This window comes from Moschus berezovskii, chromosome 24 (assembly GCF_049115385.1).
Source record: "Moschus berezovskii isolate FMDL1 chromosome 24, NW_MosBer_1.0, whole genome shotgun sequence".
In the NCBI taxonomy this organism is placed as follows: domain Eukaryota; kingdom Metazoa; phylum Chordata; class Mammalia; order Artiodactyla; family Moschidae; genus Moschus; species Moschus berezovskii.
The window spans coordinates 8,025,154-8,048,024 of NC_142483.1; the positions used below are offsets into that span (position 1 = coordinate 8,025,154).

The 22,871-nt window shown below is 59.1% G+C and overlaps 1 protein-coding gene across 3 annotated transcripts; it reads left to right on the top strand.

Annotated features, from left to right (window-relative positions):
- Nucleotides 1–145: 145 nt before the first annotated feature.
- Nucleotides 146–21,844, top strand: PTH1R (parathyroid hormone 1 receptor). Of its 3 annotated transcripts, none has more exons than XM_055413665.2 (15): nucleotides 146–285; nucleotides 1,311–1,433; nucleotides 12,021–12,123; nucleotides 13,945–14,079; nucleotides 15,772–15,882; nucleotides 15,960–16,078; nucleotides 16,251–16,345; nucleotides 16,504–16,696; nucleotides 17,145–17,298; nucleotides 18,826–18,886; nucleotides 19,223–19,289; nucleotides 19,656–19,750; nucleotides 20,394–20,535; nucleotides 20,643–20,684; nucleotides 21,329–21,844. In XM_055413665.2, exons 2-15 carry the CDS (start codon nucleotides 1,359–1,361, stop codon nucleotides 21,704–21,706), a joined length of 1,770 nt encoding a protein of 589 aa, XP_055269640.1. In that variant the 5' UTR covers nucleotides 146–285; nucleotides 1,311–1,358; the 3' UTR covers nucleotides 21,707–21,844. The 3 variants fall into 3 exon arrangements, with proteins under 3 accessions (XP_055269640.1, XP_088687723.1, XP_055269641.2); XM_055413666.2 differs by lacking the exons at nucleotides 146–285; nucleotides 1,311–1,433 and adding exons at nucleotides 7,693–7,718; nucleotides 11,838–11,913; XM_088831597.1 differs by lacking the exons at nucleotides 146–285; nucleotides 1,311–1,433 and adding an exon at nucleotides 7,578–7,718.
- Nucleotides 21,845–22,871: the final 1,027 nt, after the last annotated feature.

The window sequence follows — 22,871 nt, forward strand, 5'->3', positions numbered from 1 at the left end:
GCGGGGAGCGGGGGGCGGAGAGGCCCAGGGAGGGCGCGGGGGAGGGAAGAGGCGCCCGGGCCGCGGGGGGAGGGGAGCGGCAGACGCCGAGGCGAGGGACGCGCGCGGCGGGCGGCGGCTCTGAGCGGCGGCCGGGCGGGGGGCGCTGGAGGCCAGGCCGGCCGGGGGGACCCCAAGAGCTCCATGAAGTCCCCCCGGGGCCGCGGACGGGGCGCTGTCCTGGGGAGGCTGTCGGGGGATCCCCGACACCCATGGCTAGGCGGGGGCCGCGGCGGCGCGCTCGGAGTAAGTCGGGGTTGGGGGCCAGCAGCGAGGGGAGGGGGCTGAAGGTGGGGAGGGTGACTCCCGGCCCGACCGGCGCGGGCGGGCTGGTTTGTCTCGGGGTCAGCGGCGCCTCTTCCGAGCCCCGTGGAGCCGTCAGCCCCGCGCCGCTCGGCTCCGTGGCTTTTTTGGAAACTTGCAAATGTTTTCGTAGAGAGAAAAGGGGGAGGGGAAGGAAGGAGCGAGGGAGTGACCGAAACGGAGCTCGGGGCTGCTGGAGGAACAGAGGCCAAGGCCGGGGGAGCTAGAGACGGACTGACAGACAGGCAGACAGACCGAGCGTCCCGGCCGCAGGCGCGCTCTAGCGGCGCGGGCGCAGGCGGGGCTCCGGCCGAGGATGGAGAGGGAGTTGCCGGAGCCCGCCGCCGACGGGATGGGGTTGAGGGGGCCGAGGGGCGAGGAGCTGGCGGCCTGATCCTCGAAGGGCTCAGCGTCGTTGCAAAGTTGGGCTTGAGGACCCAAGCTGCACGCCCCGAGCTGCGCAGAACGCGCCCCCTGCCCCGCCCCGCCCCCCGACTTGCGCTAGCCGCCGAGCTAAAAATAACAGTCCCGTTCGCCCCCCGCAAACCGCGACCCCAACCCCTCCCCCGACCCCTCCCCCACTGGGCGTGGGGGCAAAGCCGCAGCTCCCAGTTCCCCAAAAGAAAAAAAAAAAGAAAGAAAAGGCGGCGCGGGGTGGGGGTGGGGGCGCGGGGGGCGGGCCGGGGGCGGGGGGCCCGGCCATATGGATGTGATTTCTCCGCTCGGAGGCAGACGGGCAGCTCCGCAGCTCTCGGCGCCCGCCCGCCGCCCGCCCGGCCCCCGGCTGCCTCCCTTTCTCCCTCCCTCTCTCTCTCCTTTGCGCTCACTCGCTCGCCCTCCGCGCATGGGCCCCGCGCCGGGCCCCGGGGCCTCGGGCCGCCGGGCCTCCGGGGTCCCCTAGGCCGTGGCGTGGGCGGGGCAGCCCGGCCTGACGCAGCTCTGTACCCCACCACCACCACCACCACCAGGGCCGGCGGCGGCGGCTGCCCCGAGGGACGGGGCCCTAGGCGGTGGCGATGGGGGCCGCCCGGATCGCGCCCGGCCTGGCGCTCTTGCTCTGCTGCCCGGTGCTCAGCTCCGCATACGCGCTGGTAAGTCACCCGCTCACACTCCCGGACAGGCTTCGGGCTTGCTCTGGGGTCCCTGGAGGGGGGATGTGTGTCCAGGGCTCAGAGGCTTGAGTTTCCCCCAGTAATCTGAACTTTGGGTGGGGGTCCCCTCCAGCCCGGGATCCTTGGTGCCTGCTGTCTCTGGGATGTCTGGACTCTGGGTTACAGATGCCTATAAGGTTTCCTTATTTCTGAAGCCTGGGGTTGGGGTCCCAGGTCTGGAAATTTGTGTTTGGGTTTCTCCTGTCTTCTGCTTCTAAGAGCATCTCTGTTCTGTGTCTCCCTTGAAGATGACAGTGTGATCTAGCAGAAGACTGGGCTTTGGCCTTGACGTTGGATCCCACAGACTTTGCTCTGGGGGCCTGTGTTTTCTGCAAGTTTTGTTTGCAATCTGGGACACAGGGCTGTTGGTCTGAGGTCAGGGGGTAGGGTTCAGGGACCCCCTCCAGTTTGCACCATTGCACACACACACATGCATGCTTGCACTCATGTCCAGTTTTACCCAGATTGGAAGATGTCTGCCCAGGGAGGTGGGTATGGCGTGGTATATGGAGGAGGGATGGAGGTCCCCTGAAGGAGACTGACCTCACAAAACACTCCCACAAGAGAAACTCGATCGGGTGCGTGAGGGGACCCACGTTGTCCCCTCCTGAGAGCAGAGGCCAACAGGGGACCAGAGGGAGAAGAAGCGACAGAATAGGAGATGAGGTTAGACAGAAGAGAGAGGCAGAGACCAAGAGGATGGGAGTGAGAGCTCCCCAGGGCAGGAGGAGTAGACAGACCGAGAATAGCAAAGAAAAATGGGGAAAGACTGGCAGGGGCTGAGAGCGGGAGGCACCAAGTGTCAGTACCCTGCCCACTCTGGGCCAGGTCTAGGAGCATTTCCTGGGGCGTCAGTCGGAACCCACAGCAGCCCTGTCTCGGGGGACCAGCCGTTGCTGAGGAGACTGTCCGCCTGTGCGTCTGACTTCAAGGCCCCAGTTGCTCCCCCTCACCTCCCAGGTGCGGGTATTTGCCTTCTAGAGAGACAGCCGGGCGGCCCCCTCCTGCCCGGCTCCCTGTCCAGAGGGAGCCCCGGGTGGGAAGGTGGGAGCTCTTAGATTCCTCCAGTTCTGCCAAAGCCTGTGTAACCTTGTGCTATCCTTCTCCCCACCTCAGTTTCCCTATCTGTAAAAAGACACCGAGAAAGAAACATTTGCCTAAGAATTCCCTGATCTGCAGCTCCCTCTTCTCTGTTGGCTTTGGCACATCCAACTCACTGTTGTCCATGCCCACACAGCATGGCACCCCAAAGCCAGAGGCATCGCCCCATACAAGGATTTGTTGATGAGGAAACCGAGGTTCAGAGATGATCAGCACCCCGTGCAGGTGTGCTGCAAAACCCTGCTGAATGCCAGGGTCCCGAGCTATTTCCCAGCCTCCCCTTGGGCCAGGGTCACCTTTCCCAGGGCCCCTTCCAAGGTGCGTGAGCATAGCCACTGTGCAGAGCCAGCCAGCGTGGTCTGTGGACACGCATGTGTGCAAGCAACTGTTGAGGAATAGACGGGGTCATGGGCGTGGGTGACCTGTGAGTATATCTGTGTCTCCAAGAGGGGCACAGTGGGACTTGGAGCGTGGTATTCTCTGGGTCTGTGTGAGGGCGAGTGTCTGAGTCCTTGTGTGAGTTCACGTGTGTCTGAGGCTGTGGGTCTGGACATGACTTGCAGGAGCATAGTTGTGCATACGTGTGTGTTGTGTATTTGTGATCACACTTGCACCCAGATCTGTTTTTTTTTCTTGTTTTTATTTAATAAATGCTTCTGTACTGTTACTTACCAAACACTGGTCTAAGCACTTTGCGACATTAGCTAGTTCAATCTTTCCAACAACCCTCTGAGAAAGGATTCTGTTTTTGTCTCCTTTAACTGACCTTCACACAACCAATAATGACCATTATTTGTTGCGTGTCCACCATGGTCAAGCCCTGTGCCTGTACGAGGGACCCATGGGGACCCACACTGTTTTCCAGGGAAGCTGAGGCACATGCAAGGAATTTGCCTGGCTTAGCCCTGGCCCGTGGCTGAGGGTAGGGAAAGAGAAAGGATGCCAGGGCTGGGTCTGCCCTGGGACCGTATTGGAACATCCGTGGCTGACACAAAGGACATGAGTACATTGAACCTTCCTTGGCTCTGGGGATAGAAGACATGGCCTGAGGGATCCCGCAACAGCCTGTGGGCCCCCTGGGCTCAGCTGGAGCCAGCAAGAAACTCAGTCTGCCTACATCCTCTCCTACACCCAGTGGATATCGCTTCATCCTCAGCAGATAGCTTCCCATCACCAAACTGACATACTGCCCACCCAATTGGCCCCAGTCCAGGGAACTCACAGTTGCAGGACCAAGCGGTCTCCCAATGGGAGGACACTGGCTGTGGCCAGACTCAGCTGGTCCCTCTTGTGCCTTCCATCTTTTCTGTGCCAGAAAAGAGTAGCTGTAAGGTTGAGGGTCAGGTGGGGTGACGTTTGGAGGAAGAGATGGGCTGGCAGACTTTGAGTGGGGGAGTGGGGAAAGGGGCGGTCTTGTCCTCAGGGCTGCCTCATCCTAAGGACACCCTCAGCATGCACGTTGTGAAGGAGAAACTGCAGTGGGAGTGGCCGAAGGTCAGCATTGTGGGGTTGGGAGGCGCAGGCTTAGAGTGTAGAGATATGACCTCAGGGTCAGACTCAGGAGAGGCCACCGTGGGTGGGACTCCATGGAAGCACTCCCAGAATGCCAAAGGGGCTCACTTTTATAGATGGGGAGGAACTGACATGTATTGAACAGTGGCTATCGCCAGATTCTGAGCTAGAAACCATCACAAGTCTTTTCTCATTCCATCTGTTAATCCACCCATTTTATGGGAAAGGGCCCTGAGGGTCACACAGTGAGTCTGTGCCCCAGGTTGGATTTCAACTCGGGTCTTCAGACACCTGCACTGAGCTTCTTCCTTCAAAGTAGGGTGAGGGCTTCTGCTGACAGGACACCTCTGTATCTCCCTCTGGTTTCCTTTTTCCTCCTTTTCTTTCTTCTTTCTTTCTAGTAGAATCCTTTGGCTATTTTACTTTTATTTTCTTATTTTAATTTCAGAACCGTACTTGAATATGTTCTTTCTTACAGAAGATTAAAGTAATACAGATTAAAGAGACATTAACCTTGATTCCTCCCAAACCCCATTCTCCGTTCTGGAGAAAAAGCTTTTTAAAAAAACAGTCAGGGTGGGAGATGTTCTCCTAGAGCTTTTTCTCCAAAATGATCCCTTTGGTGTCCATACAAAGTAGATAGTTTTAGTCTGTCATTTTCTGTTTGTTTTTTTTAAATAAATGATGGCAGTTTGTAGATAAGGGTTCTGCCATATGCATTTTTTCTAATTAAAGGTGTATCTTGGAGACCTTCATGTCAGTAAATATAAATCTGTCTTTTTTAATGCCGTGTGGTATTTCCAAAGCCTGAGATTCATTAGCGGTCCTTTGAAATGTACATTTAGATCGTTTCTGCATAATTTTCAAGTGTGCGTGTGTGTGTGTGTGTGTGTGTGTGTGTGTGAGAGAGAGAGAGAGAGAGAGAGAGAGATTTCAGATGACAGCAGGGAAGCCCCTTGAAATGTCCTCCTGTGTCCTTGTGCAGCCATTTCCCTGTCGGATATTTCTAGATCCTGTCATTGCTGGGTCTGAGAACATGCATATTTTTTTTTACTTCAAGAGACATGGCCAAACGGCCCCCTAAAATGCCCGTGCAGGTTTATACTCTCGCCCCCTAGGAGTGACCAGCAGGTCTCTAACACGTACTCTGTTTCAAAGGAGAGTCTGAAGATTCTTTTCCTCACCTTTGCCGTGGTGTCTCTTGTCATTTTAATGAGAATGACATGAAAAATGGTGTCTCTTGTCATGTTAATTCGCTAATGACCAGTGAGCCTCTGGACTTGTACATTGGTTTATGGTCCATCTTCTAAGAGCTTGCTCAGAGCCATTACCCCTCTTTCTATGGGTTATTTGTCTTTTTTTTGGTATTGATTTGTTGAAGCTTTTTATATCACCTGCCCTTAAACACCGCCAGCCCTCTACCCGCAGCTCTGGGAGCGCCTGTGGACAGAGCAGGAGGAGGGGGCTGACCCTCCTGGGAATTTGGGTTTTCTTCGGAATGTTTTAATGAGGCGTCAAGAGGCCTCCCCCAGATTCCTGTTGTGGGCCTTCTGGGGACACTCCCTGGTCCGGCCACCACATCAGGAAGGCAGCTCTTTCAGAAAGTCCCCAGGAAAAAGAAAGGGTAGGGTGGGGGGTTTGCAGACGCCAGAAATTGTCTGCAAAATACAGTGTGACTGGGAGAGGGTGCAGATTCTCAGAGACATCAGAAACCTCCAAACCTTTCAGAACCCCCAGCTCTGGAACCTGCCTTGTGCAGAGGTAAGACTTGGAAGGATTCTGTCTTGCTGACCACTTTATGGTTACCATCTTTTTGGGCCTCACTCCCCCAGCCCAGGTAGAGGCTGCTTGTGAAGATCCACCAGGTCCTAGCAGCCAACTCTGCCACCCCAGGCTCCATCCCACTGCCTGCCCTGAAGGCATCCACGTTGGCCAGGATGAGAGGCGTCACAGTGCCTCCCCCCAGTCCCTCCCAGCCCCGAACACAGGCAGCCTGTTCAGGAAAGCCAAGCGAGGGGGAGGAAAAGTCAGCACTTGTCAGCGGTGGCGTGGTGGGGCAGGAGTGTCCCCGGCAGGGAACCCGTCCCAGCCTCCTCCAGCCAGCCAGACAGACGGAGGGCAGCAAGGGGCAGGGAGCAGTCCCCAGCCAGCTGGCATGGGAGACATCAAGGGGTGCCAGCACAGGTCCCAGTAGTGGAACCTGGAGAAGAGGTGCAGGAAGGCCAGGAGGTCACCAGGGGGTCTCCTGTTAGCCAAGGTTTTCTCCTTGTGGCTTTTCTGGAGGTGCGAACTCCCCTTCCTTCTAATGTGTGAGTGAGCAGCTATCCTCTGCCCAGTCAGAGCTGAGCAGAAGCTGCCATCACCAATAAACATGTTACCATCTGATAGCCTCCACCTCTATCTGCATCCCCAAATTACCCCGTGGAAGCTGCTCTAGATGCTCTGCAAAGAGGCTCTTGCTTGACACAGTGAAAGATGTAATCCAGAAAGGCTACGAGGAAAACTGGTACTGAGGCTGACTCTAGCGGATTCACGTGGCGGGGCACCTCCTCCTTTCTTCCCCATCCTCTGGAGTTGCTGCTGCTCTGGTATCAAGCAGACCTGGGCTCCGTTCCTGGCCCTCTTCTTTCTATCTGTGCTGTCAGCCTGAGTGGCTGCCTTCGTAAGACAGAGATTTGGTGGAAGATGGAGGAGAGATGGCTAGAGCTCCAGGGGCCGTGGTGGGTGCCAGCCTGCAGAGGGGCTGTCATGGGGTGGGAGACACTGGCCACCCCCAGTGATGAACAGCAGGTAGATCTGCTTTCTCTGGAAGTGATCAAGGAGCCAGCAGCTGCCTGTCTCCCCAGGGGACCAGACTGGCCCTAGGCAGAGGGATGGATGAGATGACCCAAAAGGTCATCCTGAGGCAGACACCACCAGTAGAGGAGCCTCTCTCCCAGAGACAGGGGTGTCAGCAGCTGAAGAAGGATCCCTTGTATTTCCTCCTTCATTTTGCCGGGAGGAGGAGAATTGTAGGCATGTCTGGGATCACAGACAGCAAATGTGTGGAATTTGGCAGTTAGGAGACGGCCGGAGAGGAGCAGCCCTCATTTGGTCAGTGGCATGGAGCTGGCTCTCCACCGCTCCGCACCATCACACTCCATCTTCATCCCTGGCCTCCATATCGCCTGGCACACTGTCTGCATCTCCAGCCCTACTGCCACCGTCCCTGCCTTCCCAGCTCCAGCACCATCCTCCGTGGGGTCACCCTGGGAGCCGAGTTAGAAGGAGCTGCTTGCCCCCACCCCTCGGCGGGAGGGGTACTGAGCAGATGGCTTTTCTCTCCCTGTGAGCTTCTGAACTCAGGAAATGAGAAACACATCCGGGCTTCTTGACCACACATTACTCTCTCCCTGAGACAGCAGCTTCTATGTTTGTAAATAACATATTGGCTTTCAGCCCTGCTCTGCACCCTGCCTGGAGCCCCATAGATACCAACTCCGGGCTCCCAGGCCACCTCTCTCCCTGCCTGTTCACAAACTGCAGATCATGCACAAGTGTGCATCCAGGAAGGTTCCATGCGGGAGCGTGCAACGTGGGGAGAGTGCTGCAGCCAAGATCTATGGCGGTCAGGTCAGGGGAAGTCAGCCCTAACCCAAGACCCTAGGAGGGGTGTGGGAGGAAGGGGGATTCAGGACACCTGTCACCAGGGCTCAGTGACCCTATCGGTGGTGCGTATGGATTAACTGACCCCTGGCCATGACACAGCCCCCGGCCCCTCAGTCCTCACCAGTGAGACCCAAGGTGCACAGACTCTCTGGGTCTAAAATGATGTGAGTCTGAGTCCTCCTTACCAGGGGCCAGGCCAAGGAGACCCGGACTCTTCAGGGGGAAGGGGCTGGTTGGGGAGGGCGCAGCGGATGGAGCAGCCAGGCCAGGAGGAGAATCAGAGCTATCAGCATTTTCTGCATCTGTCCCAGGAGATACGACCTTCTCACTCAGGGCAGAAGCAGAGGAGGGGGCCCTCCTGCCCCTTCAGCCCCAGTGTGGGGGGTCTGGCAGTGACCTCGAATCTTAGTGTGAGTCCAGGGTGGATCCAGAAATTCACGTCTGGAGTTGTTGGAATGCCTTTCGCCCCCAGAGCTTGCCAGGCACACCTCACCCTGCAGGCTGTCCTGTGCTCCCCCTCCCAGCCCTCCCTGGAACCCCATCCCCAGCCCGTGCTCCTCACTGTGGCCCCCTGGACTCAGTCGTCTACTTAATCTCCCCTGTCCCTCTGGGCCCCCAGCCTGGGGGCACCCACAGTGTCCCGCAGCACAGGGGTCTGTAAGCAGACTCGGAAAGCCACGACTTCATGGTGCTGCTGACCGGTAGCAATGGTAGCCAACAGCTTTCCACGGGCTCCACCTCTGCCGAGCTTTTCATGCAGTGCCTCGTTTAACTCTCACAGCAGCCCTGTTATTTATTGATTTTTATCCTTGGCAGTGCCGCACAGCATGTGGAATCTTAGTCCCCCAACCAGGGATCGAACCCGTGCCCCCTGCAGTGGAAGTGCAGTCTTAACCACTGGACCACCAGGGAAGTCCCGAAAACAGCCCTCTTATCGTCCTGATTTTACAGGCACACGGGTTAAACAATGGTACCAAAGATACAAAGCTAGGTGGCAGAGGGGGGATTTAAGTGCCAGTGCTGGTGGCAGAATCTCCTTAGATGTGGAGAGGGTGCAGGTGATAGCATCCCAGGTAGGGTGCTGTGCTCTAAAGCAAGTGGGGATGCACTTGATGTAGGGCTGCCCTCTGTTCCTTGGGAAAGTGCTTTCTTTATATGTGTATATATTTGGCTGCGCGAGGTCTCAGTAGTGGCATGCAGGATCTTTTAGTTGCGCCCTGTGGGATCTAGTTCCCCAACCAGGGGTCGAACCCAGATCCTCTGCATTGGGAGCAGAGTCTTAGCCACTGGACCACCTGGGAAGTCCTGAAAGTGCTTTCTTGACTGACGTGAATTCTTCCTGCTGCAGTGGCAGTTCTGCTGTGATTGGGTGACAGACGAATGGGTCATGCAGTTTAGGGAGGCCAGAGATTGTGCCCCCGACCCTGTGGGTGAAGGAATCTGGGGGCTATCTGATGCCTGAAACACATCCCTCCCCCTTCCTGGGCATTCCCAGACCCACCAGGAAATGAGAGTTCAGGGCAGAGAATGTACCTCCTCTTGGCCACAGAGAGTGCAGTAGGCAGAGGCTGAGCAGATGCGTTGGGCCTGTGAGAGGGTAAGGAATGAGTTCCTGGTCCTCGCCCAGCTGCACACCTGTCTGTCTGTCAGTCTGCCAAACGGGCAGTTTTCAAACCACGACTGCCTGCCTGCCTTAGTCCAGGGCACCAGCTGTGACACTCAGTCACATCCGTGGGCTAGTCTGTCTGTGGAGAGGGCCGGTGTGCCAGGCTTTGGGGACTGGTGGAAGTCTGTCAGCCACTCGGGAGGTTTCTGTCAGCTGGGAAAAAAAAAAAAAGTATGGTGAGTATCTGTTCGTCCTGAAAGAGATACAGGTGAACAGAAGGAGAAGGGGTGGTGGGGAAGGGGGCTGTAAGAATAAGATATAGAAGATGGTGCTGACGGTGATTATGGGGCTGGTGGCAACGACGGTGCTCATGTTGCCTTTGGTCGGCTTTGGTTGCCTTTCGTGTTGGCTATGGTGCTGGCGAGGGTGGTGACGGCACTGGTGGTGGTGATGGTCGCGGTGGTCACAGAGCTGGTGGAAAAGGCACTGGTGGTGGTGGTGGTCGTGATGTTCTGCCCGGATGGTGCTGATGGTGGCTCTGGCAGCGTTAATAGTGATTAGTGCTCGTGGCGGTATTGGTGCTGGTGGGGGTGGTTGTGTTGGTGTTGGCGGTCAAGGTGATGGTGCTAGCTGACAGAGGTGCCAGTCGCAATAATGGAAATGGTGGTGAAAGGGTGCTGTCGTGGCGGTGGGATCAGACCCCTCAGCAGCCTGGGTCCCCAATGCCAGAGGCACAGAGAGAACCTCAGGTTAGTCTGGGAGCTCCCCGGATTAGGGCAGACCGGAGTGGCCTCCCTCAAACCCCAGCTCTCAGGGCCACTCCTGCCCGAGTCTGCTCAGTCACAGCTGGAGGTGGGGAAAGTGAGAGGAGCTGTAGGGGCTAGCAGCAAACGCATGAGACTCTCTCCAGCCCGTCCTGGGCACTGGGTCCAGCTGAGATCTCAGGGTCCAATTCAGATGCCGGTGATTCGCGCGCAAAAGCACGGATACCCACAGACATGCAGGCTAATGAGCAACCGTTATCACGCACTCGCAGACACGCACACGCGGACCTTTGCCCAGAAACACCACAGACGCCTCAGGCTCACGTCCCAAATGTGCACGCTGGAGAATGCACGTGAGAATACACAGAGACAGGGACACACACAAGCGCACACATCGCCAGACGGCGTGTGCGCGGCCACTCAAGGATGTGCAGCCACGCACGCGCACGCGCGAAGACGCGCACGCGCCTCCGCTAAGTGAAACCAGCAGAACCCACGTCCGACCGAGCCAATTGGAGACTCCTTGGCTCTAGAAGCCCTTGCTGCTGCCACCAAGAGACTCGGTCAATTAACTTCTCCCTGCAGCGGGCTCCCTGACCCGCCCGGCCGGCCGGCCCGCCCCCCAGCGCTGGTACCCGCCCCTTCCCCGGCCGCCGCCTCCCTCCCCCGCCTCCTCTGGGCTCTCCCGCCCTGCAAAGCTCCGCGCTGGCTGGAGGGACCCGGCCCTGCCGGGGGATGTCTGAATGGATGCAGCTCCGCCCGCTGAAGGTCTAAGAGAACCAGGCTCTGCCCTGTGGAGTCTGAGGGGTCACAGCCCAGCTCTGGGTCTGAGTGGTCTCATGGGACACGTCCCCCAGTTCTGGGGCTCTGCAGGGACGCGGCCCTGTCTTGGAAGGTGAAGGTGGGGCCTGAGGGGATGTATTAACCTCTTGTGGTCCCTCATGGCAGTGGCGGGGCTGGGGCACACTGAGTTGTTCCCGGGGCAGGATGCTGCCTTTAATCTCTGACTCCCACCCCTAAATCAGGGAAACAGAGGCTCAGAGTGAGTCCCGCCCCCATTCCCCCCTGCCATGATGTTCCTGTTTCCGTCCTTAAAATGCTGACAGTGAACCTAGAGGGTGGCAGCCAGTACCCAGGGTGTGCAGTGTTGGAAGGAAAGGAAGGAAGGACATCCCGGGCAGAGGGGAGAGCAGGAACCGAGGTCTGTCCACATCATCAGAAAACAGGGTCTACAGGGAGGGAGGAGAGCTTCCAGATAAGCGATGGATGTGGGTGACTCCCACCCACAGCCTGCACGCGAGTGCCCCGCCCAACCCAGACCACTTGCCAGCAGTTTCTCCATCCCCTCCCTCCTGGGACCTCAAGGGTGGGAGGGGCCGAGGCACTTGCCATTCACGGGGAAAGTACTGACTGGGGAGAAGGCCAGGATGGAAATCGGTGACTCCGAAGGTCCCAAGGGCACTAGGACTTGCAGGAATCCAGGCCCCCCGTTTGTTTCCCCAGAGTTCGCCACCCCTTACCCACCCCCTCCCTACCCAGGGTCCCCAACAGACAGCAAGATCCGGTGAGCATCCATCCTGGGACATTCCATCCCTTTCCCACACACCCTTGGGGAACAGACTGGACAGCGACTATCAGAGGCTGCCTTCTATGGGGTTACTATCGGACAAGTGGGGACAGCCCCCCTTCCTTCCCCTTTTTTCACTCTGGTAGGTCAGGCCGTTCCCCTCGAAGCCAAGCGTGCCTGTCTATAAAATGGAGCTACATAAGGCAGATTTCCCACACTCTTGTATGTATGTGTGTGTGGGGGGGTCCCTCAAGGAGGCTGGGATAGTTGTGGCGTCCGCTGCTCTGCGGGGAAGTGCTGCCTGCAGTCTGACCTTCTGCTGTCGGTAGGTGGATGCAGATGACGTCATGACCAAAGAGGAGCAGATCTTCCTGCTGCACCGCGCCCAGGCCCAATGTGAGAAGCGGCTCAAAGAAGTCCTGCAGAGGCCAGGTGGGGGCGGGGCCGAAGGAGGGTCTGGGGGGCAAGGGCAGGAGACACAGAGGGGCCAGAGGAAGGTGGGAGCCCAGGAGGCAAAAGCGGGTGGCACCAAGGGAGGGCGGGTCCAGGTAAGGGGGGCCAGGCCACAGTGAGGACCAAAAGTAGGGTGAGTCAGGTGAATTGAAAGTCAGCAGGTTCAGAGATGCCCTGAGCCTCCCCTCCCAGGGCTGGGATAGGAGGGCATGAAGGCAGCTACAGTCTGAATCATCTCCAATGCGTAGATGTGGTGAGGCCCGTCGGGAGCAGGAGCACCAGAGTGGGCCGGGACTGCCTCCTAGAGGAGGAAGCAGTACCCAGTGCAGGTCCAGAAGCATGAAGACGTCTTTGAAAGAGCCCCCCTCTGGGCACAGGGCAAGGCAGGGTGTCCAGGCTCAGGAGAATGGGGCTGGAAGGGAAGGAGAATAGAGGAATACGAATGGGTGTCCATGTCAGTCATGGTCACTGTCCAGTAGAGGGCTCCTGAAGGGGTAAGGACGCTCCCTCCTACCAACACAGCATCTCCAGGGACCCCGGCCACGGTCAAGCTGGGAGGGGCAGTCACCTGACCTAGTCTCAAGCTGGTCTCTTCCTTGAGTCCATTTCCTGGAAGTGGAAATGGGGCTTTATGAGCAACCAGTGCAGCCTCTGACTTCTATTTGATTAATCCCTTGACCTGGAAGAGACCCAGACCCCACCTGACTGGCAGGCACTGGCCTCCCTGCACTGGCCCTCAGACCCCTGGGAGAGGGTGGTGACGTACATCCCAGATGCAAGCGCACAGTGACATCCCCTGGAGCCCACAGCCCCCACTCCCACTCACAGGGACTCACATGGGTTTCTGCTGTCAGAGCCCTGCCCACACTGGCCCCACCAGTGGCTCCCCGGTCCCCCGCCCCAGTCACATCAGGGGCTGGGGGGTCTGAACCCAGCCCTCTTTCTGGTTGTGGAAACCTGGAGGCGCCTCCTTCTGCTGCCTCTGTTCAACCATGGAGGCCTTCCCTTCTCACCCCATCACATCTTGCTACCCCCACCCTACCGATGCCCCAGGCTCAGGTGGGAGAATGGGCAGCCATTCTGTCTCAGCCCAGGGTGTCTGCAGTTAGCTTCCCATTGTTGCCACAAAACCCAACGTGAGAGGGCCAGGAGGCTGCAGCTGAAGGTCAGATAAGGAGGAAGACGTTTCAGCGAGGAAGAGAGACCTCAGACATCTAACAGAGGGAAAGGCCAGGTCCCAGCTGAGATGGAGAGGCTCCAGGGTCCCTTGTGGAAGCTGTGAACCCCTTATTCGGGTATACCAGGGCAGGGGATGGGGTAGGTGGGCTCATCGGCCCTCTCCTGACAACCGCACACTCTTGCTCTTGTCTTTCATACCACCAGCTTCTAGACTTACAGGGCCGCTCTGGCCAGACTTCATTTTTGCTCTTTAACCTCTCTGCTGACATAACCACCACGGTCTGCTTTTGCCATACGCCCCCTGGTGGGCTTTGACTACAACTGCTGAATCAGACACTTCTGACCACATTTACTGCTCAAACCACCAGTTGATCCCACACCTGAATGGTGTTCGCTCCCCTTTGAACCCTTTGTTGACAGTCTACATGCCTCCCGATTACTTCTGTACCTGGCAAGCACTTTGCCGTTTGTAAAGCACGTCTCTACCCGTCGTCAGGCTGAGTGTCAGCAGAGCAGGGGACAACCCCCACTGTGTGGAGGGGGAGTCCGAGGCAGGAGGGGACCCTGGGTCTCCTGCAGTGGCGGCACTGTTGATAGCCGTAACTGCCCTGGTTTCTCCAGCCGACATAATGGAATCAGACAAAGGATGGGCATCCGCGTCCACATCAGGGAAGCCCAAGAAAGAGAAGGCCTCTGGGAAGCTCCACCCTGAGTCCGAGGAGGACAAGGAGGTGCCCACTGGCAGCAGGCCCCGAGGTACGTCTGTGCTTGCATGCAATCATCCGAGACCAACTCGGACCCGCCTGCCCCACAGCTCTGCCGCCTCCATGTGACGTCGGCTCTTGGAGGAGGGGAGGTGCTGGGAGGAGATGGAGCGGAGGGGGCAGGCAAGCTGGATGGACTTGGACCCCGAGAGGTGGGCAGAGAACTTGACCCACACACCTCAGGGGTAGACCCTGGGTTACGGTCCCTCCCGTGGAGACAGCTGACAGAGAACTTGGGAAAGAGAGGAGCAGGGAGAGGCAGGGGGAGACCGAGGGAACCAAGAGGCACCGGGACGGGCACTCAGCATGTCAGAGGAGGTGCATCAAGACACACAGTGGGGTGGTAAGGAGGTGGGGGGCAGGACAGGATGGTGGCTGTGAAGGGGTGGGGCCAGACAGGGGGAGGAGGAGGAGGGCAGAAGAGAAGAGAGGGAAGGACATGCGGGCTGCATTGTCCCTGGGGGAGGTAAGGAGAGACAAACGTGGAACCCAGGCTGCAGCCACAGGGCCGGTTTGAACCGGCTGGGTGGGCAGCAGATTCCAGATGGGCCACATCTGGGAGGCTGTGGTCACCCTGTGGCTCCCCAGGGATCAGAGGGAATTGTAGGCCTGGCCAGGCGGGGCTGGGAATATGGTGCCCAGGACAGAGAGCCTTTCACCAAGCCAGGGTGGGTCTAGCCATCAAGGCAACCTTCCAGGGTGGCTGGAGAGTCCTGTGGTTGGAGCCCAGCGGGGGGAGAGAAGGGAGCTGGGGGTGGGAAGTGGAAAATTCAGAGGCTGGAGTCTTTCCAAGGTCACTTAGCATCCCTGCTGTGAGGCTGGAGCCCCAAAGTGGGATGTGTCGCCCTGCCTTGAATCCCACAATTAGCACTTATAGATTTGGGGGATTATATGTCCCTCCATGAGAGTCTGAGAGCAGGTGCTCAGGGCGGGTCTCGGGTAGTGGCGGAAGTGCGCATCAATCCCAGTTCCCCAGTGAAGGAACTAAAGTGCAAAGAAGGCGGACACCTGCACGAGGTGGGCAGCTCTTCAGGAGTCCAGTTGGCACTGGAAAGGAGAGTTCCTGCCTCCAGTCCATGGTCCTTGGGCATGGATCACGCTGGATACATTCTCAGCTGAAGGAGAGTTACTCTGGGAACTTGCCCTTCTCCAGGGACACGTGGAAGGTGGGACTAAGAACAGAAAAAAAGAGGGAGGCCTGGCCAGGGGCTGAGACATTGAGGCGGGCAGGGCCCTGGGCTGGGTGACTTTGGCAAATCACTTGCCTCTCTTGGCCTTTGCTGCTGCTGCTGCTGCTAAGTCACTTCAGTCGTGTCCGACTCTGTGTGACCCCATAGATGGAAGCCCACCAGGCTCCCCCGTCCCTGGGATTCTCCAGGCAAGAACACTGGAGTGGGCTGCCATTTCCTTCTCCATGGCCTCTGCTAGCCAGTCTAGAAAATGGGGCCATTGCCAACACCCGCAAGGAGGGGCTGTAGTGAATTCTACGAGGCCAGGGGTGCAGGGCACAGTCGGGAGTATGGGCTCAATACATTCTCTCCAGAATGCTCCAAGCCTGAGTTCTCCAGTCTTGGGGTGCACCCTGCAGGAGCCAGCGACCACAGGTGTGTTTATTCCTCTGGGTCACTAACCGTGGATCTGACCGGAGTCCTCCACTTTTTCCTGTCTGTCTCTGTGGGCACAGGGCGCCCCTGCCTGCCGGAGTGGGACCACATCCTGTGCTGGCCGCTGGGGGCTCCAGGGGAGGTGGTGGCCATGCCCTGTCCCGACTATATTTATGACTTCAATCACAAAGGTAAGGCAGGCTGGAGTAGGCTTAGGGGTTCAGGGGTTCCAGACCTGACTGCCCTGACCCCCACTACGAACCTGCAGGCCATGCCTACCGCCGCTGTGACCGCAATGGCAGCTGGGAGCTGGTGCCTGGGCACAACCGCACGTGGGCCAACTACAGCGAGTGCGTCAAGTTCCTGACCAATGAGACGCGCGAACGGGTGCGAGCCTTCCCCCCTCACCTGACCCGGATCAGGCTACCCCCGCCGCCCCCCCGCCGGTGACCTCTGACCTAGTCCTGACTTCTCCAGCAAACGTACTCGCGCTCTCCGACCCTTAACCTGGTGCTCACCCGAGTCCCAGGGCTCTGACGGTAACTCCCCACCTGCGCAGGAGGTGTTTGACCGCCTGGGCATGATCTACACCGTGGGCTACTCCGTCTCGCTGGCATCTCTCACCGTGGCGGTCCTCATCCTGGCCTACTTTAGGTGGGCGGGGCGAGGGGTGCGGGGGGTCAGTGGGGCGGGGACGTGGGCGGGGCCGAGGGCATGGTTGGGTGGGGCCTCCCTACCCCTCCGCGTACCCTCTGCCCGCCCAGCGCGCGCCGCCGTGCCCCCCACCCACCGTGCTGTCGCGCGCCCTGCAGGAGGCTGCACTGCACACGCAATTACATCCACATGCACCTGTTCCTGTCCTTCATGCTTCGCGCGGTGAGCATCTTCGTTAAGGACGCGGTTCTCTACTCGGGCACCGCCCTCGACGAGGCTGAGCGCCTCACGGAGGAAGAGCTGCGCGCCTTCGCCCAGGCACCGCCGCCGCCCGCCGCCGCCGCCGGCTACGTGAGTGCGCCTCTCCGGCGGCCCGCGCCCGCCCGCCCGGGGCCCTTCGCCACCGCCCGCTTCGCGGGAGCCCCAAGCACCCGCACCCTCACCTGTCTCCTGCGACCACGCGCGCGCTTCGGGCCGCTCACATCCACCCTTTGCATCCTTCCAACCCCTGTTGCCTAGGGCTTTGTGAATCCCCTCCCCGCCCGCCCGGCGTGCACTTTCTTCAACTCTCCTGCCTCAGCCCAGGCCCCCAACCACCCCACCTCTTCTCCATGACCTCCGCGTCCCCCGCACTGTCCTGAGTGTCTTTCTGTCTTTTCAGCACACACTCCTCAGCCCTTGCCCTTAGTAGAGCTTGTCCGATCTTACCAGCATCCCCTACCACTGCCTGCCCTCAGTCCCTCCCAGCCCTCCCCAGATGCAGGCCCTGTGCTCTGGCTAACACCAGCTGGTCTCCTAGGTGGGCTGCCGGGTGGCTGTGACCTTCTTCCTTTACTTCCTGGCCACCAACTACTACTGGATTCTGGTGGAGGGGCTGTATCTGCATAGCCTCATCTTCATGGCCTTCTTCTCAGAGAAGAAGTACCTCTGGGGCTTCACAGTCTTCGGCTGGGGTACGCAGGCACGCGGGCAGGGTGGGACCATGGACGGCAGGGTCAGAGAGTACCGCTGAGGGGAAGGTACCCACACGGCACATCCTGTGCTGGATGTGGGGCAGTAGATGCCCCACAGACTGACCCCCCAGGCTCAGGGAACAGGGCTTGGCCAGAGGCTCACTTGGGGTTGGCTCAGCCTGAAGTTGGGGCTCTCCTGGAGGCAGGTTCACCTGGAGTTGAGGCTCAGGCCAGGAGAGGGAAGGGCAGGCAATTCTCAGGTCAAGACTCCACTCACGATCAGAGTGGACCTTGGGTCAGAGGTCAGCATGGGGCTGGAGTTGGAACGCAGCTATGCTCATCACCGTGTCACCAGTACTGGAGCTGGGATCCGGAACACCCCCTCTACCCTGAGTCCTGTTTCTCCACCACTCCCCACGCTCCTTGGAGCCATGCAGGCCTCTGCCACCCCATGCACAGGGTCCGTGGCCCAGAACTGCAGGCCCTGGCTCTATAGCATCCTCTGGGCTTCGACAGCCCCTCTGCAGAATGGATTGCTGGGGCTCTGCCCTCCTCCCCGACGGGCTCCGGGATTGAGTTACCGATAATTGTCCATTATTGTTGGCAGCTCCAGAGCTTGGCCAGGCTCCGGGGCGACTGGCCAGACTGCAAAGGGGCAGGCTGGGTGGTTGGAGCCCTCCCCGCGTTCAGCACCTCAAGGCCCTCAGATCGATAATCCTAGCCTCCCTGCTCCTTGGTGGACACTCTGACCTTGACCTCCCCTGTGGCAAGCCCCAGAGTTGCAGGCTGATGCAGGCTCTGGGGTAGAGGGTGTCTGCACACAGATAAGGGAACAGACAGAACTTTGTGGCACAGGGACATCACAGCTCTTTTCCTTGCACAAACCCAGGTCATGCCCTGCCCCTCCCAAAGGTACACCAGACCTAGAATGAAGTGGGAGGGGGTGGAGAGTGGGGAATGGGGCTCCTTCCTAGAGCAAAACTCACTCAGAGGTACCACGTGCCATCTGAACTGGCTCAGGCCTAGGCACACTGGGATTCCTCTGTAGCCCCTGGATCAACAACCCTCACACTCTCCAGCCTCATCCACGGGGACTTTTCAAAGCAGGGGGAATGCTGGAACAGAAACCCCCTGATTGTAAGCTCTCCTCCATCGGGAGCCCCCAGCCCAGAACAGCACCCTTTAGAGGAGGGGAGGGCAGAATGGACTGGGTGTGAATAAATTAGTGATCCCTTATTTCACCAAGTGCCCAACAGGAGCGTATGTGTGTGGTACAAGATATAGAACCAAGATGAAGGCAGAGGGCTGAACTGGGTCCTGGGGGCTGGAGCCCTGAGGGGAGGCTCTGGGGGCCGCGGGGCAGCACATGTAAGAGCAGGGCTGTGTCACCGAGCAGCCCGTTTGCCCAGGGTGGGGGGGGGGTCAGGGACAGTGGGGGGCCAAGCTGGCATCACCAGGGGTGAGGGGAATGGCTCAGAAGTGGACAGCAGCTCGAGCCCCTCACACTCTGTCCTGCTCTGCCCACAGGTCTGCCTGCCGTCTTCGTGGCTGTGTGGGTCGGTGTGAGAGCTACCCTGGCCAACACCGGGTAGGTCCAGCTGGAGCAGGGAGCAGGAGGCTGGGACACAGGCCAGAGACACCCCTGGTACCCTCTTTCTCCGAATAACATATGATGGGCACCCCTTGTCCCCTGGCCCTGAGCGGCCCCGGTTTCAGGAGTTTTCAACCCAGCTTCAAGCTGGGTGCCCACTCAGGGTCACCAGAGGCCACCGCGGAAGGGGCTCTGTGGGTGGCCTTGGGCCGACCACATTCCCACTGCCCTGTCCTGTGCTCTGGGGCCGGGGAGTGCAGCTGGTGTCAGAGCCAACTCGCCCTGGAGCCTCCATGTAGGGAGTGCGGGGGCTGACGGCCTCGACCTCCTCAGGTGCTGGGATCTCAGCTCTGGGAACAAGAAGTGGATCATCCAGGTGCCCATCCTGGCCTCCATTGTGGTGAGCAGGGGGCCTCAGGGCCGGGAGGGAGTGTGGACCCCCGGTGATCAGCCCCTGATGGGGACCTACACAGGCTCCCCTGGACCCCAAGGTTGGAGCCACAGGGCTGGGCAGGAGTGTGGACCCTGGGTCCTGGTGATCAGCCTCTGATGGGGACCTATAGGGGCTCCAAGGTTAGAGCCACAATGCTAGAGAGGCAGCTGACCCCCACCCCAGTCCACATGGGGAACTAAGGACCTCAGGAGTCACCTGGAGACACGCTTTGGTACAGCAGAGCCTGGGCAGGGCCGTGGGTCCCAGAGTCCTCTCCCTTCCCTGCTGGGGCTGTGGCCTCAAGACGCACGCAGCCCTGCCTCACTCCCACAGCTCAACTTCATCCTCTTCATCAACATCGTCCGGGTTCTCGCCACCAAGCTGCGGGAGACCAACGCTGGCCGGTGTGATACGCGGCAGCAGTACCGGTGAGCCACGTCCGCCGTGCCTAGATGCCTCAGAGCCCAGGGGTTGCTGGAGCCCAGTACCACGTTCAAAAGCAGGCAGAGGCCCCAGGGATGAGCCTGTCTCAAGGAAGGGCTCAGATCCTGACTCCCCGGCTGGCCCTGCCGGTTGTGATGGGATCTTGCCTGGCTTCTGGGGGCACCCCCTAAGCCAGCCTGGGCCACTTGGTGCCAGGTCCCTGCACTGGAGCTGGGGTCTGTGACGGCAGGACAAACCCAGACCTCTCCTCAGAGAGCAGGTCACAGGGAGTCTGAGACAGGTGGTCAGAGGCTGGGCTTGAGAAGGTGGAAGTTTGGCTGAAACCTGAGGAGGGTCAGTGGGATAAGTGAGGGGATCGCCAGCAGAGTGACCAGCAGGTGCAGGGACAGGACGACATAACTTACGGTCCACTCTGGGGCACCTCAAAATCAAGGGGCCCTATTCACACTTTGCTGAGACAGCAGGGTTTTACTGGCTTAGGTGAACTGGGCTGTCCCCCGCTACCCACGGCTGCCAGAGCTCCGGGCCTTTTAGTGGCTTCTGGAGCCTGGGGCTGGCAGGTCGAGGTGCACAGTGCCTGTTGAGGCCGAAGCGACTCCGCCCTGACCTGCCTGCCCCGCTGGCCAGGAAGCTGCTGAAATCCACACTGGTGCTCATGCCGCTCTTTGGCGTCCACTACATCGTCTTCATGGCCACGCCGTACACCGAGGTCTCAGGGACGCTCTGGCAAGTCCAGATGCACTACGAGATGCTGTTCAACTCCTTCCAGGTATGCAGCCCTGTCCGAGGGTGGGAGGGACAGGTGGGGCGGGGGAGGCTGCTTCCACCCCTGCCAGATGCCTCTCTGGGCCCTGACCCATGACCCTCTCTCCACAGGGATTTTTTGTTGCCATCATATACTGTTTCTGCAATGGCGAGGTAAGCGGTGGGCCAGACTGGGGTAAGATGGGGAGGCCGCAGGAGTTCCAGGGGCCAGGGGTGGGGTGGGGTGGGGTGGGGGGAACTCCCTGGCGGTCCAGTGGTTAGGATTCTGCGCTTCCACTGCAGGGGGCTTGGGTTCGATCACTGGTTGGGGAACTAAGGCTTGTGTTGTGCCCAAAAATCTAAAAAAATTTTTTTTAAATTAAAGAATGAAAAAAGGAGTACCAGGGGCTGCCCAAGTCCTGTCCCTTCATTCTCCTGCCTGGTTCTTACTTTGTTTCTCCAAGAACTTCCCAGAGAACGTTCTGAAGGCAGAGAGAAGTCTTTCCAGATGATTCAGGCTCAGGATGTGTGGGCACAGCCAAGCGTTTTCTCAACCCCACGGTTGAATTGTCTGTCATCCAGTTTGAACACTCAGCCACCCTTGGGGTCATTTGAGCCTTCTACATTCTGGGTGTGTCAATTGCCTGCTGCCAGGCACCATGTTCTGAGAATGACGGGATTTTTCTTGGCCTTGAAATTTTCCAGTAATAGTGCTGAGCGTCCTTAGGGGCAGGGATGCGGGCACTGCTGGGGTTGGGGACATGTGGCAGAAGGACTTGGGGCACACCTGACTGCTTGCCCTCCTACTGCCACCTCAGGTACAGGCTGAGATCAAGAAATCCTGGAGCCGCTGGACACTGGCACTGGACTTCAAGCGCAAGGCACGCAGCGGGAGCAGCAGCTACAGCTACGGTCCGATGGTGTCTCACACAAGTGTGACCAATGTAGGGCCCCGCACAGGACTTGGCCTGCCCCTCAGCCCCCGCCTGCTGCCCGCAGCCACCACCAATGGCCACCCTCCGCTGCCCGGCTACACCAAGTCAGGGTCCCCGACTCTCCAGGCCGCACCACCTGCCGTGGCCGCTCCTAAGGAAGATGGATTCCTCAATGGCTCCTGCTCGGGGCTGGATGAGGAGGCCTGTGCACCAGAGAGGCCGCCTGTCCTGCTGCAGGAGGAGTGGGAGACAGTTATGTGATCAGGAACCTGAGGGCTGGACCTGTGGACGGGAGGGTGGACAGGAGGACCAGGAGATGGGTTGCTGGACAGTTGCCCACTCAGGGCTGGGGCTGGGAGGACAAAACAAGAAAAAAAGAAAAAAAAGAAGAAAAGGGAAAAGGAAGCAGTGTCTGGCTTCCTGAGGTCTGACCTGGGGACTCATTGCAGGAGGGGAGGGGCTGGGAGCCATGGGGGGGTTCTTGGTCTCACCACCGGAGGGGGGTCTGGGAACCGTGGGCCAGCCCCTGGGGTGTCAGGAGCAGGGGGCAGAAAGGGCCCAGGAGAGGCCACTGTCAAAGCCTAGAGAAGCTCTGGCCCCTGGTCTCTGTCACCCCAGTGCTGACAGTAGACCCCTTGGGTCCCTGGCCATGTCCCCAAGTCTTGGGCCCTGCTGCAGGGCCCACTCCTGCCAGTCTAGTGGCCACACTGTGCCCTTTGGAGGCTGGGGCATGCAGGGAACCCTCCAAAGGTGACCCCCAGCCCTGACCCTGGACCTGACACCCTTCTAGCCACCACACAGAAGGTGCAGGAGCAGTGCCAAGGCCATCGGGTGAAAAGCGGACTGGGGTTCCTACTCTGGTGCAGGAACTGTGGGGGGAGCCAGGGCTCTGAGCCCAGAGGCTGACTGGGGTAGGTGTCTGGGTGGGTGTCTGTGAGACTCCACACATCCACTCACTATGGATCCAGCGTGGTCATTAGCATCCCCACCCGACACCCACCCACCACATTGCCCCACAGCCCCTGCCACCTGCCCCAGTCTTGGACTCTAGAATGGCACAGGCTCTGCTCGGCCTGACAGTCTGAGAAATGACCCGAACACGTCTCCACCCTGTGGAGCAGAATTCTTGCTCAGACCCGAAGATGGCCCTGCCTCTGGGTCTGTGCACAAGCTGGTGCCCCTGCCTAGTCCACCCTTTCTGTCATCTCCAGCTCCAACTCTTGTTCTTCCCCATGGGCTCGGCATCTGCAGAGTGCTCCTTATTTCATCCCCACTTCTGCTTTCCCCCACCATCAGGGCTAGGAGAGCGGTCATGAGGCTACAACCAGAAACTCACTGAGGTGGCGGGTGCTGTGCTCTGAGCGGCCTCAGGTCCAGCCTGCCTGCCTGTCTAGATGGAAGGGAAGGACAAACAACTGTCCAAAGG

What these genes read in the sequence shown, in the direction of transcription:
- PTH1R (XM_055413666.2), top strand. An exon ending in CACTGGCAGCAGGCCCCGAG is followed by an intron (nt 14,080 to 15,771) that starts GTACGTCTGTGC and finishes CTGTGGGCACAG; the next exon opens with GGCGCCCCTGCCTGCCGGAG. An exon ending in GATACGCGGCAGCAGTACCG is followed by an intron (nt 19,751 to 20,393) that starts GTGAGCCACGTC and finishes CCCGCTGGCCAG; the next exon opens with GAAGCTGCTGAAATCCACAC.